A 15213-nucleotide genomic window follows, 5' to 3' on the forward strand; every position below is an offset into this window, starting at 1 on the left:
ACATGCATGGGCATAGAAACAGACATAAATACCCAAGTACTAGGTGTACATGAAGTAACTTAGGTTATTTACCTGACTACTTGCTAGAACAGTTTCCCTTCCCTCCCCTCTCCTTCCCTATATTTCCCTTCCCTTTCTTTTCCTGTATTTCCCCTCCCCTCACTTTCCTCCCCTACCAGGGTTATCACTGGGGATTAGTGCCTATGAACCTATTGCTTCTAACAGCCACCACCACCACCCCCTTTTTGTTGATAGAGACAGAGGGAAGTTGAGAGGGAAGGGGAAAGTAGAGATGGAGAGAGAGACAGACAGACAGACAGACCTGTAGCACTGCTTCACTGCCTGTGAAGCTTCTCTTCAGGTGAGGACTGGGGATTGTATTCAGGTCACTTGGTTTTCTTAGTGAGAAAATTTCTCCCATTCTTTCACCTTTAAGAAATAGCTCATCTCCCATCCTTTTCCATTTAATAACACTCAGACAAAAAAAAAAAATCATATTGTAATTAAATTAGGCTTAGTAAAGGATGCAAAGCAAAGATCAGCTTTTGCACTTCCATTACTAGTCATACCTGACCATTACCTGATACATGTTTCTGTTGAATTTTTGCCACTTTTGCCTCCTTTGCTTCCTGCAGTCGACACCATTGGGCATTCAAGTGCTTCATGTTCACTTCATTTTGATTCTCATCACGCTTCTTCAAGAGCTCTTTTAAAATTTCTAGGCGAATCTCCTGCAGTCTTCAAATAAATAACAAGACATAAAATTTGATATGCATATAGTATCTCAAACACAGTGTTTTATTAGAGAGAAAAGGAGCCCTTATCAAACAGAATTTTTTTCTTCTAGTTAGAATCATACTTATGTATTTTTAAAATGATTCTGAAAGACAAAATAAGAAGGTGAAACTCTACTAAACTAAAAAGCTTCTGTATCATTCAAGCACAGAGCCCCAGCAACAACCATGGTGGCAATTAAAAAAAAAAAAAAAGAACAACTATGCGGCTTAACAATTTCATACCTGGGTGTCTGCATAAGAAAACTTAATAAAAAGATACATAGGTCCTCATGCTCATTGCAGTATTATTTACAATATCCAAGATGTGGAAGCAACTAAAGTGCCCCTCAATGGATGAAAGAATAAAATGTAGTGTGCGTTTTACATACATAAGATGTCTAGTATGTATATGGATGTACACGCATATAGTGGAATACTGTAGAATATCATTCAGTCATAAAAAAAGAGTGAAATCTTACAACAACTTGGATGGACCTCAAAGGCTTTATGCTAAGTGGAGTAAGTTAGACAGTGAAGATAAATGCTATATGAGCACACTTAGATTCAGAATTTACCATAACAATTTCTTTTTATTTTATCAAGTCATTCTGGTTCACACCTGAAACTAATACAACACTATATGACAATTTATTATAATTATGCCTCATAAAATTAACACTCTGGTAAAAATGTGACAAATGAGTTAAGGGTGTAAAAGAGGCAAATCACTAGTGGATACGTGAGGGAGGGAGGTGGGACAGAACATTAGTGGTGAGTGCAGTATGAAACCATACCCTTGTTATCTTATAATCTATTACCAAATCATGAATAAAAATGTTTATATAATGAGTATACCTCTCTATATAAGGAATGTGTATGGGTATAATTATGGAGGCTGAAGTGTGTGCCACATAGATGGAATATGAGAAAACTCTGTAGGTGGATGGCTCTAAATGAGCAAGATATTTGTGCATAGGCCAACCGGTTTGGCTAGAGAATTAAGTAAATGGAAGGGAAGAAAAAATGTGGTTACAGTATACTATCTCAAGGAGGGAATGTGAAAATGCCAGTGTTTGACATATATAGGGACTCAGTCTATATTATCTTTAAATTTAAAAAAGGTGTGTGTGTGTGTGTGTGTGAGAGAGAGAGAGAGAGAGAGGAAGCAGAGCAGCATCACGCCAATTAATGAGGTACTGAGGTACCAGGGATCAAATACAGAACCTCATGCTTACAAATCCTGCACTCTACCATAGAGCCACATCCTGGGCCAACTTAATATATTTGTTTTCTTTCCCCATACTTTCACTTTGTTCTCCCAGAGCTACTTTGGTCATATGTATATAACTATGCACAAATGACTTAAAAACCTATACATCCTCCTAAGGAATCAAACATGCTGATACCAATATATATAGCAACACAATTTATAACAGCCAAAACCTGAAGGCAACCTAGGTGTCCAACAACAGATGAGTAGCTAAGAAAGATTCCCCAAAATTGAGAGATTTTATACATGTATCAACAACTGTATTTACCGTAAGCTATTAATTCCCTCATATTAAAAAAAAAATCTGTACATCCAGCCCAGATACTTCTGAACTAGAATTCCTGTTCACTTAAGTCTCCAGCAATCCCCTAAGAATCTAAAACAAACAAAAAATTCCACTTTGTTCCCCCAGAAATCTGTGTCTTCTCTTACATATTCTCTTTTAGTGATTCCTCCTCTGAAACACTTCTTGCATCCATTCCCTAGCTCATTATTTTGTCATCTCTCTCCTTGGATTCTAGTTGCTAGTCTAGTCTTTCCTCTCTCCAGTCTTTGTTCCATACAGCTGTTAATAGTTTCCTTCCTAAAACAGATATTTGAACATTATACTCATACTCAAAACTTTATTGTTCATTTATTCAATTATCCATTCATTAAGTATTTATTAAATAGTCACTATATTTTAGAGAAGGAACAAGTACTGACAAACAAGAAAAACACACTTTCTCTCAAGAAGAACGAGTCTAGTGAACTGAGCATATAAGCCAGTATTTACAACACAATGAGATAAAAATACTTGACCAGAAAATGAAAAGATTGCTGTGGGAGAGGAAGCAATAAAGTACCCAAGCTTAGTGCTATTCCTAGTGGATCAAGTGGAAGAAAAGGATAGTGGGGAAGACTTTGTTAGAGGAGCCATTAATTCTGTAGACTTGAGGGGAAAGAAGGAATTAAGATCTGTCACATTAAAAAGGGGGGAAAAAAAGGGAGGTCTTAACAGAAAGCTGTGTGTTCAACCAGAAAGGACTAGAGATAGAGCAAGCATGTCTTGCAGGATGAAGTAACTTCTCAAAGTGAATACACATGGGAGAGTGGAGAAGTAGTGACAAATTAGTATAGAAAGGCAGGCATTTAAAAAATAAATTAGCCACACATCAAGAGTTACCTTGCTCTCTATAGTTAGACAGGCCAGGTTTGGTGCTCAACTTTATTGTTTCAATTTCTTTCATTATACAATGGAATTAATAACAGCTGCTGTGAGCAAAGTACAAAGTCAGTAGTTCTCATACTTGAGCATGCATCAGAAAATCTGGAGGGCTTGTTAGGATGCAGAAAACCTGGGATACTACACTTCTCACAAGTTCCCAGGTAATGCCCATCATCTGTGGACTGTATTGTCAAAATAAGTATTGCCTGCTCTACAGATACCATCGTCATCAGCATCATCACTGATATTGTCATTTACCTGAGTGTTACCCCACACCAGCTTAGAGGTTTTATCTCCTCTGTAGTCTTTCCATCAACCTTAAAGTAACTGTTCTCTTGCCTATGTTCCCTAGTGATTTGTGTATAGAGCAGCAGATCACCTGGTAGACGTATGTGAGAGCTGTCAGTCTGCAGGCACTGTGCCCTAGCCTCTGCCTGTTTCCCTCACTGCCCAAAACTCCAACCCCCTTCCCCTATGGCCATCAAAAGCTCTCTCTCTGGACTGTTATTTCCTATTCATCTGTATTTCCCTAACTTGGGAGGGACTCAAATATGTTTATGAAAATAATCCTGGGGCTGGGTGCTGGCTCACCTGGTTGAGTGCGTATGTTACAGTGCACAAGGACCTGAGTTTTGAGTCCTCAGCCCCCACCTGCATGGGGAAAGCTTCACGAGTGGTGAAGCAGTGCTGCAGGTGTCTCTCTCTCTTTCTCTCTCCCCCATCCTCTCAATTTCTGGCTGTCTCTATCGAATAATCAAATAAAGATAATAAAAAAAATTTAAAAAAGAAAAGAAAAGAATCCTGACTACTGTGGCTAAAAAATTATGATATATATTCATGGTGGAATACTATTTAGCAGTCAAAAATGATTATGTCATCTCCTTTGTGTCATCTTGGGTGAAACTTGAAGATATCATGTTAAGCGAGATAAGCCAAAAAGAAAAGGACAAATGCTGAATGATCTCATTTACAAGCAGGACTTAACATATGGGGAAAGGAAGGGAAGGAACAAAGTGAAACTTGGACTAGACAAGGAGTACTATGTCAGAGCAAAAGACTCTGGGAGGGCATGAATTCTCTGTTGTAAACTAAGTTTGGAAAAGAAAAAAAATTCAGTATCTTAACTAATGCAACACCATTATGTTGCTTTAGCAAGTCACCTGCTATCAGTTCTTATTGTGTTAAGATGTTGCATTTTAAAATAAATTAAAAGAAAAGAATTCTCACTTTTAACAAACATATTAATTTCTCAGTAATATCTTTATTTTGGCCAAATCCATTTCTTTTAAAACCAGAGCAATGCTCAGGTCTGGTTTACAATGGTGCCAGAAACTGAACCTGGGACATCTGGTGCCTCAGGCATGAGTCTGTTGTACAAATTTCTGTACTATTTCCCCTGGCCCCATTTTTTAATGTCCTTGGGACAAGATTATACTTCCCTAAATTGAAGGAATAATTTTAAATTTCTGCAGACAGAATTGGGTATCTGGTACCTACATTGCTCCAAACACCATTTTCTATTTAATTACAATTTCTTACTGAGACATCACATAGTCTGGACTTGAGATTACTCAGAATGTGTTACGAGAAGCTTAATATATTTCAAATTCAAAATCAAGCTGGAGTAAGAGGATGGAGTTGGGAGAGGCAGATAGAGGCTGGGGCAAAATATCTTCAGACTGACAGCTCTTGGGCAGGTCTACCAGGTGATCCACTGCTCTACATGCAAAGTGCTAGGGGACTCAGGTGAGAGAACAGTTACTTCTCTTTGAGGTAGGCAAGGACCTAATTCTCTTGATCCCTAACTCTCCGGTGTCTCAGCACACATCAGGGGGGACTGGCAGTGTGTTGAGTGTTACTGTATCTCAGCACAGCCTGAGACAGTGAACAACTTTAACATGTTCCCTTCCCTTATATTATGCTAGGGAACTGTAACTTTTTGTTTGTTTGTTTTGTTTTCATCGTGTCTATATACTCCAGAACAACCTCATTACTGAAGACAGTAATAGGAAAAAAGCAACTGAAAACTCAGAAGTACCTCAACACATTGCTTTTATGCCCTGTGAGATCATCTCTTAATTAAAGAACATCACAATTTGTCTTTAAACAGGAATTACCTCCTTAGCTGTAGCTAAAACCCACAATCACTGACTGTGAGCCAGTACCAGAAAAGAGTCAAGAGGCAGGGTCAGATGGGAGACCAGAAGAATGACTGATGAGTATAAAGAGGGTCACACCCTAGGAACAGTGGCATTGTCTCCTCGGAACAGGAAATTGGCAGAAAAGGGTAATTTGAAGGACATTACTTAGTGAGGTTTTCTAACAGTCTAGATAAAATACCACCATAGAGGAAGAGGAAGAGGAAGAGAAGAGTTGGAGATGCCTTGAGGCCTCTTGAGGCATACTTTTCAATCTCTTGCTCTCTGAAGGCCCATTCCTTCCTCTCCATTTCATTCATCATCTTTCTCCTCTTCTCAAACTGGGCGATGTCACTTAGAGGAGGAAGAGTGGCTTCCCACGCACGTTTCTCCCGCGCACGTTCTATCATCTCCACCTCTGCTTTCCCTGCTGGGAGACCACGACCTGGAAGATGGAGCAAAAACATTTTAGAAACAGGAACTCAAGTATCAACCAGTATATATGGTGATCTCACTCAGTTCCTGACCTCCTGACCTCTTTAAATGGGATGGTTACAAGATAAAATGCTATTAGGAAACATCCTAATACATCCTAAGACATGTGCCTCATAGTTTACTATCTGTGCCCTGCACTGACTCCTGTTAGTAATTCAGGCAGAAGACATCTTACTTGCATGTAAAATACAAAAGAGGGAGGGTAAGAGGGGACGGGTGGTGACACATCTGGTTGAGTGCATTTGTTTCAATGCGCAATGACTCGGGTTCTAGCCCCACTCCATCCTCAACTGCAGAGGGAAGCTTTGTGAGTGGTGAAGCAGAGCTGCAGGTGTCTATCCCCCCGCCGACTCTCTGTTTCTGGATGTCTCTATCCAATAAATAAAGATAATAAAAAATCAAAAAAAAGAGAAGATAAGTATGCAACCACTGAATAATTATACCTTGAAGTGATCTGAACTGGATAAATCTATAAATTGAAACACACACAAATAAGTAAATAAAAGTATTTTAAATTGCAGCAGGTCACAGGTGGTAAAGGGCAGAAATAAGAATGTAAACATGGAAATATGGCCTTTACGGTCTTATGCACTATATATACTATACTCTGTTCCTAATAAAATGAATATGAAATAAAGGTCAGCTATACAGACAAGTTCACTGCTAAATTCATCAGTGAAAGGATAAAGGCTTTTCCTCTTAGATCAGGAACAAGACAGAGGAAACTGAATTGATCACTATTTCCAACAAAGCACTGGAAGCTGTAGCCAGAGCAATCACGTAAGAAAAAGAAATAAAAGGCATTTGGATTGGAAAGGAAGAAATAAAATGATCTGCTTGCAGATGGCATTATTTTACATCAGATTATCAGAAGTCATAAATGTAATTCAGTAAAGCTGCAGAGTAAGGTGGCAGGCAAAGAGATGTCAGAACCGAGCTACTGCAGCCTTGATAAACTAGGTCAAGGGAAAAAATGAAAGCAGCCTGTAAAATTTAAAAGTTTCCATCTAACAGCTAAGTTCTGCTTCTGTGAAACCACCTCAACTATCCACAAATAGCTCCTCCCTGACAGCTGTGCCCCATTAACAACCAATCCTGCTCTCTGCTAACCACAGATAAAAGCCTGCTTCTGACCTTCCACCTTCTGCACTCCACAGTGATCCTGGGTCCATGCTCCCAGAGGGATAAAGAATAGGAAAGCTTTCAAGGGAAGAAACTGGATACGGAACTCTGATGGTGGAAATTGTGTGGAATTGTACCCCCTCTTATCCTATGGTCTTGTTGATAGTTTTTATTTTATAAATAAACATAAAAAAAAATACAATTAAAAAAAGATGTTAAAAATGACTAACCATGGGGCTGGGTGTTGGCGCACCTGTCTGAGTGCACATGTTACAGTGCACAAGGATCTGGATTCAAGCCCCTATCCTCCCTGTAGGGGGAAAGCTTTGCAAGTGGTAAAGCAGTGCTGCAGTTGTCTCTGTCTCTCTTCCTTGCTATTTTCCCCATCCTTCTCAATTTCTCTTTCTTTTTCTTTGCCTCCAGGGTTATCACTGGGGCTCTGTGCCTATACTATGAATCCACTGCTCCTGGAGGCCATTTTCCCCATTTTGTTGCTCTTGTTGTTGTTATTGCTGTTGTTGTTGTTGGATAGGACAGAGAGATATTGAGAGAGGAGGGGAAGACAGGGGGAGAGAGACACCTGCAGACCTGCTTCACCACTTGTGAAACGACCCCTCTCAGATGGGAAGCCGGAGGCCTGAACCAGGATCCTTATACCAATCCTTGAGCTTCGCTCCGTGTGCACCTAACCCGCTGTGCTACCATTGGGCCCCCTCTCTCTGTCTTTCTAATAAATAGATGTTTTTTTTAAAAAAATTACTAATTATCAGGGAAATGAAATTCAAAATCACAATGGAATATCCCTGGGGAGACAGCTCAAACTGTTAGAGCACCAATTTGCATCAAGCCTGAACTCCCAGAGGCCAGATGCTCGATCTGGCATCACTTTAAGCAAAATCTGAGCAGCATTTTCTCGCCATCTACCCCCCCCCAATACACACCTGGCCACTAGCGTAATAAATAAATGAATGTTTTTAACATATAGAACACATTTTACTTAAAAGACAGTAACAAATAATATGTGAACATCTTTTTAAACCTCCCACCAGGGGCTTCACAAACAAAGGAATAGAGATGTAGACCTGAAACAAAAAAAAAAATTTTTTTAATTTATTTGCTATTGGATAGAGACAGAGAGAAGTTGAGAGAGAAGGGGGAGATACAGAGGAAGAGAGACATAGAGACGCCTGCAGACCTGCTTCACCTCCTGTGAAGCGATTCCCCTGCAGGTGGGGAGCCGGGGACTCAAACTGGGATCCTAATTGTTCCTTGCGCTTTGCGCCACGTGCCCTTAACCCGCTGTGCTACCGCTGACTCCCACAAAAAATATTTTAATATTGAGTTGTACTTCAACTTCTTCAGTTGTGCCAGAGGCTAAGATCCAAACCAGGTTTTATTATTATTATTATTATTAAAGACATAGACAAATTGAGAAGGGAGGGGAAGGGAAGCTAGAGGGAAGGAGACAGAGAGACACCTGCAGACTTCACCATTTGTGAAGCTTTACCCCTTGCATTACTCCCCCCAACAAAATGACAACACTGAAATTATTTAGCAAGGGCTTGAACCTGGGTCCTGAGTGCCACCACCTGACCCCCAACCAGGCTTATTTTTTTTCACCCTTGTGAAGCATTTCTGAATCTCTGCTTAGAGCTTTTGCTACATAGGACCTGGTTATGGTTCTTCTGTAGCTAAGACAGGTAATAGGGATAATAACAGAAATTGCATATTCACTTTTGAATATATTAACTTGGATCTACCTGTTGGCTTTCATAGTAGATATTTCGAGTTGGTAGAAATAATCTGAAGAGGGGAGTAGGGCGGTAGCAGCGGGTTAAGCGCACGTGGCGCAAAGCGCAAAGACCGGCTTAAGGATCCCGGTTTGCCCCCAGCTTCCCACCTGCAGGGGAGTCGCTTCACAGGCGTGAAGCAGGTTTGCAGGTGTCTGTCTTTCTCTCCCTCTCTGTCTTCCCCTCCTCTCTCCATTTCTCTCTGTCCTATCCAACAACAACGACATCAATAACAACAATAATAACTACAACAATAAAACAATAAAGGCAACAAAAAGGAATAAATAAATATTTAAAAAATGAAAAAAAGAATCTGAAGCTTAGAAGTAAACTTTCTTCTTTTTTAATTAATTAATCTTTATAGAGACACAGGAGAGAAAAAGAGAAACACCTGCAGCACTATTTTACCGCTTCTGAAGCTTCTCCCCTTGGAAGTTTGAACTTGCGTCCTTGGGCTTGACAACATATGCACCACCACCCAACCCCGGGAGGAAACTTTCTTTTGAGTTTCTCAGTACATTTTTGGAAATTATCAGCAAAACAGTTAAACTCATACTACACTAGCAGGTAAGACCCAGTGCATGGGGCAGGATGCCTGACTCAGCTGAGGCTATCATCACAGATTGACAAGCACAGGGCTTTGGTCTTATCTATGGAGAAAAAGAAAGGTTCCTGTCTCTTCCACTTCAGGCAGTTAGATCAGATCTGGTTCTCCAACATTCACAGTCCCTGCTCATCACTGTTTTCCAACTATTTCTTTCTAGACTATGGAAATTGTCTTGTTTTTAAGTCTGGCTAATCTATATTTTGTATGGCTAGCAAGGTGGTTCTGTGGGAAGAGCACTTTCATGCATGTGGAAGGACATCACGGCTGGCACTGCATATGCCAGAGCAATGCATGTTTTCTCTCTCTCTCTCTCTCTCTCTCTCTCCCCTGTCTCTCACACACAAATACACATAAATACATATTTTAAATATATTTTGTACATACTCAGAATGGAAGAGAAATAGTTTAACATATTTTAAGCTGTCATCTAGATCTAAACAAAGTCTTTGGGGGGTGGTGGTGGTGGTAGCAAACTGGGTTAAGCACACAGAGTGCAAAGCACAAGGACCAGAGCAAGAATCCAGGTTCTTGAGCCCCCAGTTCCCCACCTGCAGGGGCATCACTTTGCAAGCAGTGAAGCAGGTCTGCAGAAGTCTTTCTCTTCCCATTCTGTCTTCCCCCTCGTCTCTCAATTTCTCTCTGTCCTATCCAACAACAACAGCAGTAACAACAACAACAGAAGCAGCAACAAGAACAATAACAGTAGCAACCATGGGAAAAAGAGGGCCGCCAGAAGCATTGGATTTGTAGTGCAGGCACCAAGCCCCAGTGATAACCCTGGAGGCAAAATAAATAAATAAAGTCTTTGCTTTAAAAGGTGCTTGTTGAGGAGTCAGGCGGCAGCGCAGCAGGTTAAGCGCAGGTGGCGCAAAGCAGAAGGACTTGAGTATGAATCCCGGTTCGAGCCCGGGCTCCCCACCTGCAGGGGAGTCACTTCACAAGCGGTGAAGCAGGTCTGCAGGTGTCTGTCTTTCTCTCCTCCTCTCTGTCTTCCCCTCCTCTCTCCATTTCTCTCTGTCCTATCCAATAACAACAACATCAACAACAATAATAACTACAACAATAAAACAAGGGCAACAAAAGGGAATAAGTGAATAAATATTTTTTTAAAAAGTGCTCATCAAAAATGAGTTCATAAAGAGGAAACAAAAAACTAGAGCAAAGTGGTAGCCTGGTACGTTGGTCAGTGGATAATGCATTGAACTCTCAGGCATGATGTCCTGAATTTGATCCTTGGCACTGCCGCATACCAGTGATGTTCTGGTACTTTCTCTCCTCATCCCCTCCTCTCTCTTTTTAATAAATAAGTGAAAACTACAGCAAAAAAATATAAACCTCTAAATTGCCTGTGACATACACTGAGTCATAGCTTCCCTTACAATGGGGAAACAAAGATAATCTCATTTTAACAGAACCATTGCAGATCAGCTTTCTCCATGGTCTTAGAGGAGTCAGTCTCTCTGGTTGTTTCCCAGATACAACCAGATGAATTAAATAAGCTAATGTCTGGTCATTCCTAAAAGTCTCTTCTCTTATTAGTTTGTGCACTGTCATCTAATAAAGGGCAAAACCAGATTGTATTACAGTTTAAGAGTGAATTCCTGAGCCTGAAAGAAATTAGTATTTCACTGGCCAGGGAGGTGACTCAGCAGGCAGGGTGTATGCTTTGCATGCTGATGCTGAGGTCCTGGGTTTGATTCCTGGCACCACAGTTCTCTCTCTCTCTCCCCCTCCCTCTCTCTCTCTCCCTCTCTCTCTCTCTCACACACACACACACTCTCTCTCTCTCTCTCTTAAAAATATACTAACATTTTAGAGTTAATCTATACACAATGGAATACTACTCAACTATAAGAAATGATGAAATATTCTCCCTTTTCTTACCTTGGGTAGAACTTGAAATTAAGTGAGAGAAGCCAGAAGAAGGAAGACAAATAATGGATGATCTTACTTATAAATAGTATTTAAGAAGCAAGGAAAGAAGCAAGGGAGTGGGTGGGGGTAGATAGCATAATAGTTATGCAAAGAGACTCTCATGCCTGAGGCTCCAAAGTTCCTGGTTCAGTCCCCCACACCACCATAAACCAGAACTGAGTAGTGTGCTGGTAAAATAATTATTTAACTAATTAAATAAAATTAAATTTAAAAAATAAAGAAAAGGGAAACACATGGTGAAGCTTGAACTAGGGTGTGTTGCAGCAAAGCAAAGGACTTGAAGGAGGAAAGTGAAGGCATTTGATATCCTGCACACAATGGTGAAGGGATGGGTGTGTGGCAGGAATGGTGTGCAGATAGTTATCATGGTAAGATGGGAAATTGTATCTTAGTGACAGCAACCATCCTGTAAAGCATTAATCCCCCAACAAAATGACAACACTGAAGCTATTTAACAAAAGTAAATGAATTAAACCAGACGAATCACCTCCTAAGTCTGCTAAATTGCAAAATACTTTGACAAAGTAAGAAAACTTAATTAGAAATGTTGGTATATGTGTTCTTTTTTTTAATATTTATTTTATTTATTTATTCCCTTTTGTTGCCCTTGTTGTTTTATTGTTGTAGTTATTATTGTTGTTGTCGTTGTTGGATAGGACAGAGAGAAATGGAGAGAGGAGGGGAAGACAGAGAGGAGGAGAGAAAGATAGACACCTGCAGACCTGCTTCACCGCCTGTGAAGCGACTCCCCTGCAGGTGGGGAGCCGGGGTTCAAACTGGGATCCTTATGCCGGTCCTTGTGCTTTGCGCCACCTGCACTTAACCCGCTGCGCTACAGCCCGACTCCCGGTATATGTGTTCTATACTACTGCTCAAGGTATGTGTCTGAGGAGGAATTATTCAATGAAAAGGATCTGATTTTCTGGGAGAAAGTGAGAAGAGGAAAGGTGAATAGTCAGCAAAGATTAATGAATATTAAGCTGAAATATAACTTCAAGGATAAAGCACAGTAAGTCTACTACAGTGAAAAGGCCCTATCTCTCCTTTTCTTTCTTCCTTCCTTCCTTCCTTCCTTTCTTTCTTTCTTTTCCTCTTTATTTATTTATTTACTAACTAACTTACTGATGACAGATATAGAGAGGAAGACCAGAATACTGCTCAGCTCTGGCTTATGGTGGTGGTACTGGGGATTGAATTTGGGACCTCAGAGTTTCAGGCATGAAAGTCTGCACAACCATTGTGCTGTCTCTGACACTCAGTCCTATCTCATTTTGGAAAAAGGAAAGTACCATAAAAGTGTGAGTCCTTTGGTGTATTGCACCAAAGTAAAAGACTCTGGCGTGGAGGGGAGGGTTCAGGTCCTGAAACATGATGGCAGAGGAGGACCTCTGGGGGTTGTATTGTTATGCATGTATAAATTACTGTACTTTACTGTCGACTGTAAACCATTAATCCCCCAATAAAGAAATTTTTTGAAAGTATGAGTCTTGAGGCTGGGTGGTAGTACAACTAGTGGAGTATATGTATTATCATGCACAAGGACCCAGGCTCAAGCCCTCTCCCACCTGCAGGGGGAAGCTTCATAAGCAGTGGAGCAGTGCTACAGGTGTCTCCCTATCTCCCCTTCCCTTTTGATTTGTCTCTGTTCAATAAATAAATAAATAAATATTTTTAGCAGGGTATGAGTCATTGATGAAGCTCTAATGAACAACTTTAAATAGCAATACTTTAAACCACTGTTGTGGGTAAGGTAGATAGCTCAGCCTATGAGAGCATCAACTTGCATGTCTGAGGCCTCAGAGACCACAAATTTAATCCCTGACACCATCTTATGTCAGAGCTGAGCAGTATTCTGGTCCTCTCTCAGTCACTCTCTTCCACAAATAAATAAATAAACAAACCTGTATATTAAAAACAAAAGCAGGTATCAAAGATCCTAGGTTCAATTCCCAGCACCACCATAAATCAGAGTTCAATAGTGTTCTGGTGAGAAAAATAAATAAATAAGTCACTGTAGTCCAGAAACTCAAAAGCATGCATGATTATCAAAACTTTTATCTGTAAATATTGAAAAGAATTACCAACTCACCCCAGGTAAGAGTAGCCAAGGTCAAGAGCTCAGGGATTGAGTCCTGACATACTACATATTCTGGAGAATATGGATCTGTCTGAACTTCAGAATCCCGATAATCAGTCTGAGTGCCCACAGTCTCCTTTGCAGGGATGGGTGGGTACTTAGATGAAGGAGGAGGAAAAATATATGGCTCTGCCCTAAAATATAAACCATTAAAAATTAAAACCTGACACGATCATTTAGAATACTATATAAACAAGCAGAAATAAATTATTAAGCTTTATTACTGACATGATCATTTATAATACTACATAAACAAGTAGAAATAAATTATTAAGCTTTTTTAAATCCATTTCCCCTTAACACTGATAGGCCACAATATACCTAGAATTAAACTCAATAAATCTGAGAGAACTATCTTGTCACTCTTACCTCTGCCAAGAAACTGAAGGGTATAAATACCTGACTCTAGTAACCAAAGTCTCTATGTATCTGTACTTAACAATAGTATAGAGACACAAAAGGCAGCCTCTAGGATACCATGAAGTTACTTTTGAACTTGTTCAAAATTTCTACAACCCTAATTTTTTTCTTTTATGCTTTTAGTCATATAACCTATTTTTAGCTCTTTCTCCCCACAAATATAGGAGCATGGGGAAAAAATATCCTGAAGGAGAAAGAGGAGGAGGAGGAAAGGAAAAAACTAAGAATTTATAACATACTTTAAAAAAAGTCAAGTCTCCTCAGAACTACAGGGATCACATAGGCTCTTAAGCTGAATATGGGCCCCAGATCAGATCAAATTGATGGGGTTTACAGTCAACAATATTTATGCACCTTTCTCATATTTGGGTGCTACTCTCTTCCCTGATCCAGCTTTCTGGTCCTTTTTCCAACCATGACATTACCTGCTCAGACAATAACTTGGATCCACCTGCATATCAGATTTCAGGCTCAGGGGGAAAAACAAAAACAAAAACTAGTATAGTCACAGGCCCCTTGGAATAGAACTAAAATATGCCTACTAGCTATCTACAAAACGGAGACCCCCCCCCCAACTCTTCATCTGCACTATTCCAGCCTTTAGGTTCATGAATAGTCAACAGCTTGTTTGGCTTTATATGTTAACTCTCTTTTCAGCCACCAGGTTTCAGATGCTAACATGATGCCAAACAGACTTCCCTGGACATACAACCCCACCAATATGTCCTGGAACTCTGCTTCCCCAGAGCCCCACCCTACTAGGGAAAGAGAGAGGCAGGCTGGGAGTATGGATCGACCTGGCAACACCCATGTTTAGTGGGGAAGCAATTACAGAAGCCACACTTTCCACCTTCTGCACCCCATAATGTCCATGCTCCCAGAGGGATAAAGAACAGGAAAGCTATCAAGGGAGGGGATGGGATACGGAGTTCTCATGGTGGGAACTGTGTGGAGTTGTACCCCTGTTATCCTATGGTATTGTCAATGTTTCTTATTTATAAATTTAAAAAATCAAGTCTCTCTTTGAGTAGATAATTCTATACTTGTTAATGCTTGAATCACCTGGTTATCCATGCAGAAGTTACTTTATCCTTTGCACAAAAATTAATTCCATATATTTAAAATATTTAATGCAAAGCTGAGACTATACATTTATAAAAGAAATCAGATATTTAATTTTTGATTGAAGTCTTTAAGTATAACTTAAAGACAAAAAATACAGCTAGAGACGGGGCAGCAGCAGCTGTGTTTCTCTCCTCTCCTCTCCCGGGTCAACTAGGAATACCAAAAGAGACCACCTGGGACCTGAACAAGAC

General features: G+C 40.2%; 1 protein-coding gene across 2 annotated transcripts in view; it reads right to left on the bottom strand.

The window, feature by feature from the left end:
* CFAP91 (cilia and flagella associated protein 91) overlaps nucleotides 1-15213 on the bottom strand; it is a 101658-nt gene that overhangs the window by 60293 nt on the left and 26152 nt on the right. For both annotated transcript variants that reach the window (XM_007532112.3, XM_060198307.1), the window contains exons 6-8: nucleotides 13430-13611; nucleotides 5659-5836; nucleotides 581-738 (exon numbers count right to left, since the gene is read on the bottom strand). In XM_007532112.3, coding sequence (XP_007532174.1) covers nucleotides 581-738; nucleotides 5659-5836; nucleotides 13430-13611 — 518 coding nt within the window. The remainder of the gene's footprint in view (nucleotides 1-580; nucleotides 739-5658; nucleotides 5837-13429; nucleotides 13612-15213) is intronic.

This window comes from Erinaceus europaeus, chromosome 9 (genome assembly GCF_950295315.1).
Source record: "Erinaceus europaeus chromosome 9, mEriEur2.1, whole genome shotgun sequence".
NCBI lineage: Eukaryota > Metazoa > Chordata > Mammalia > Eulipotyphla > Erinaceidae > Erinaceus > Erinaceus europaeus.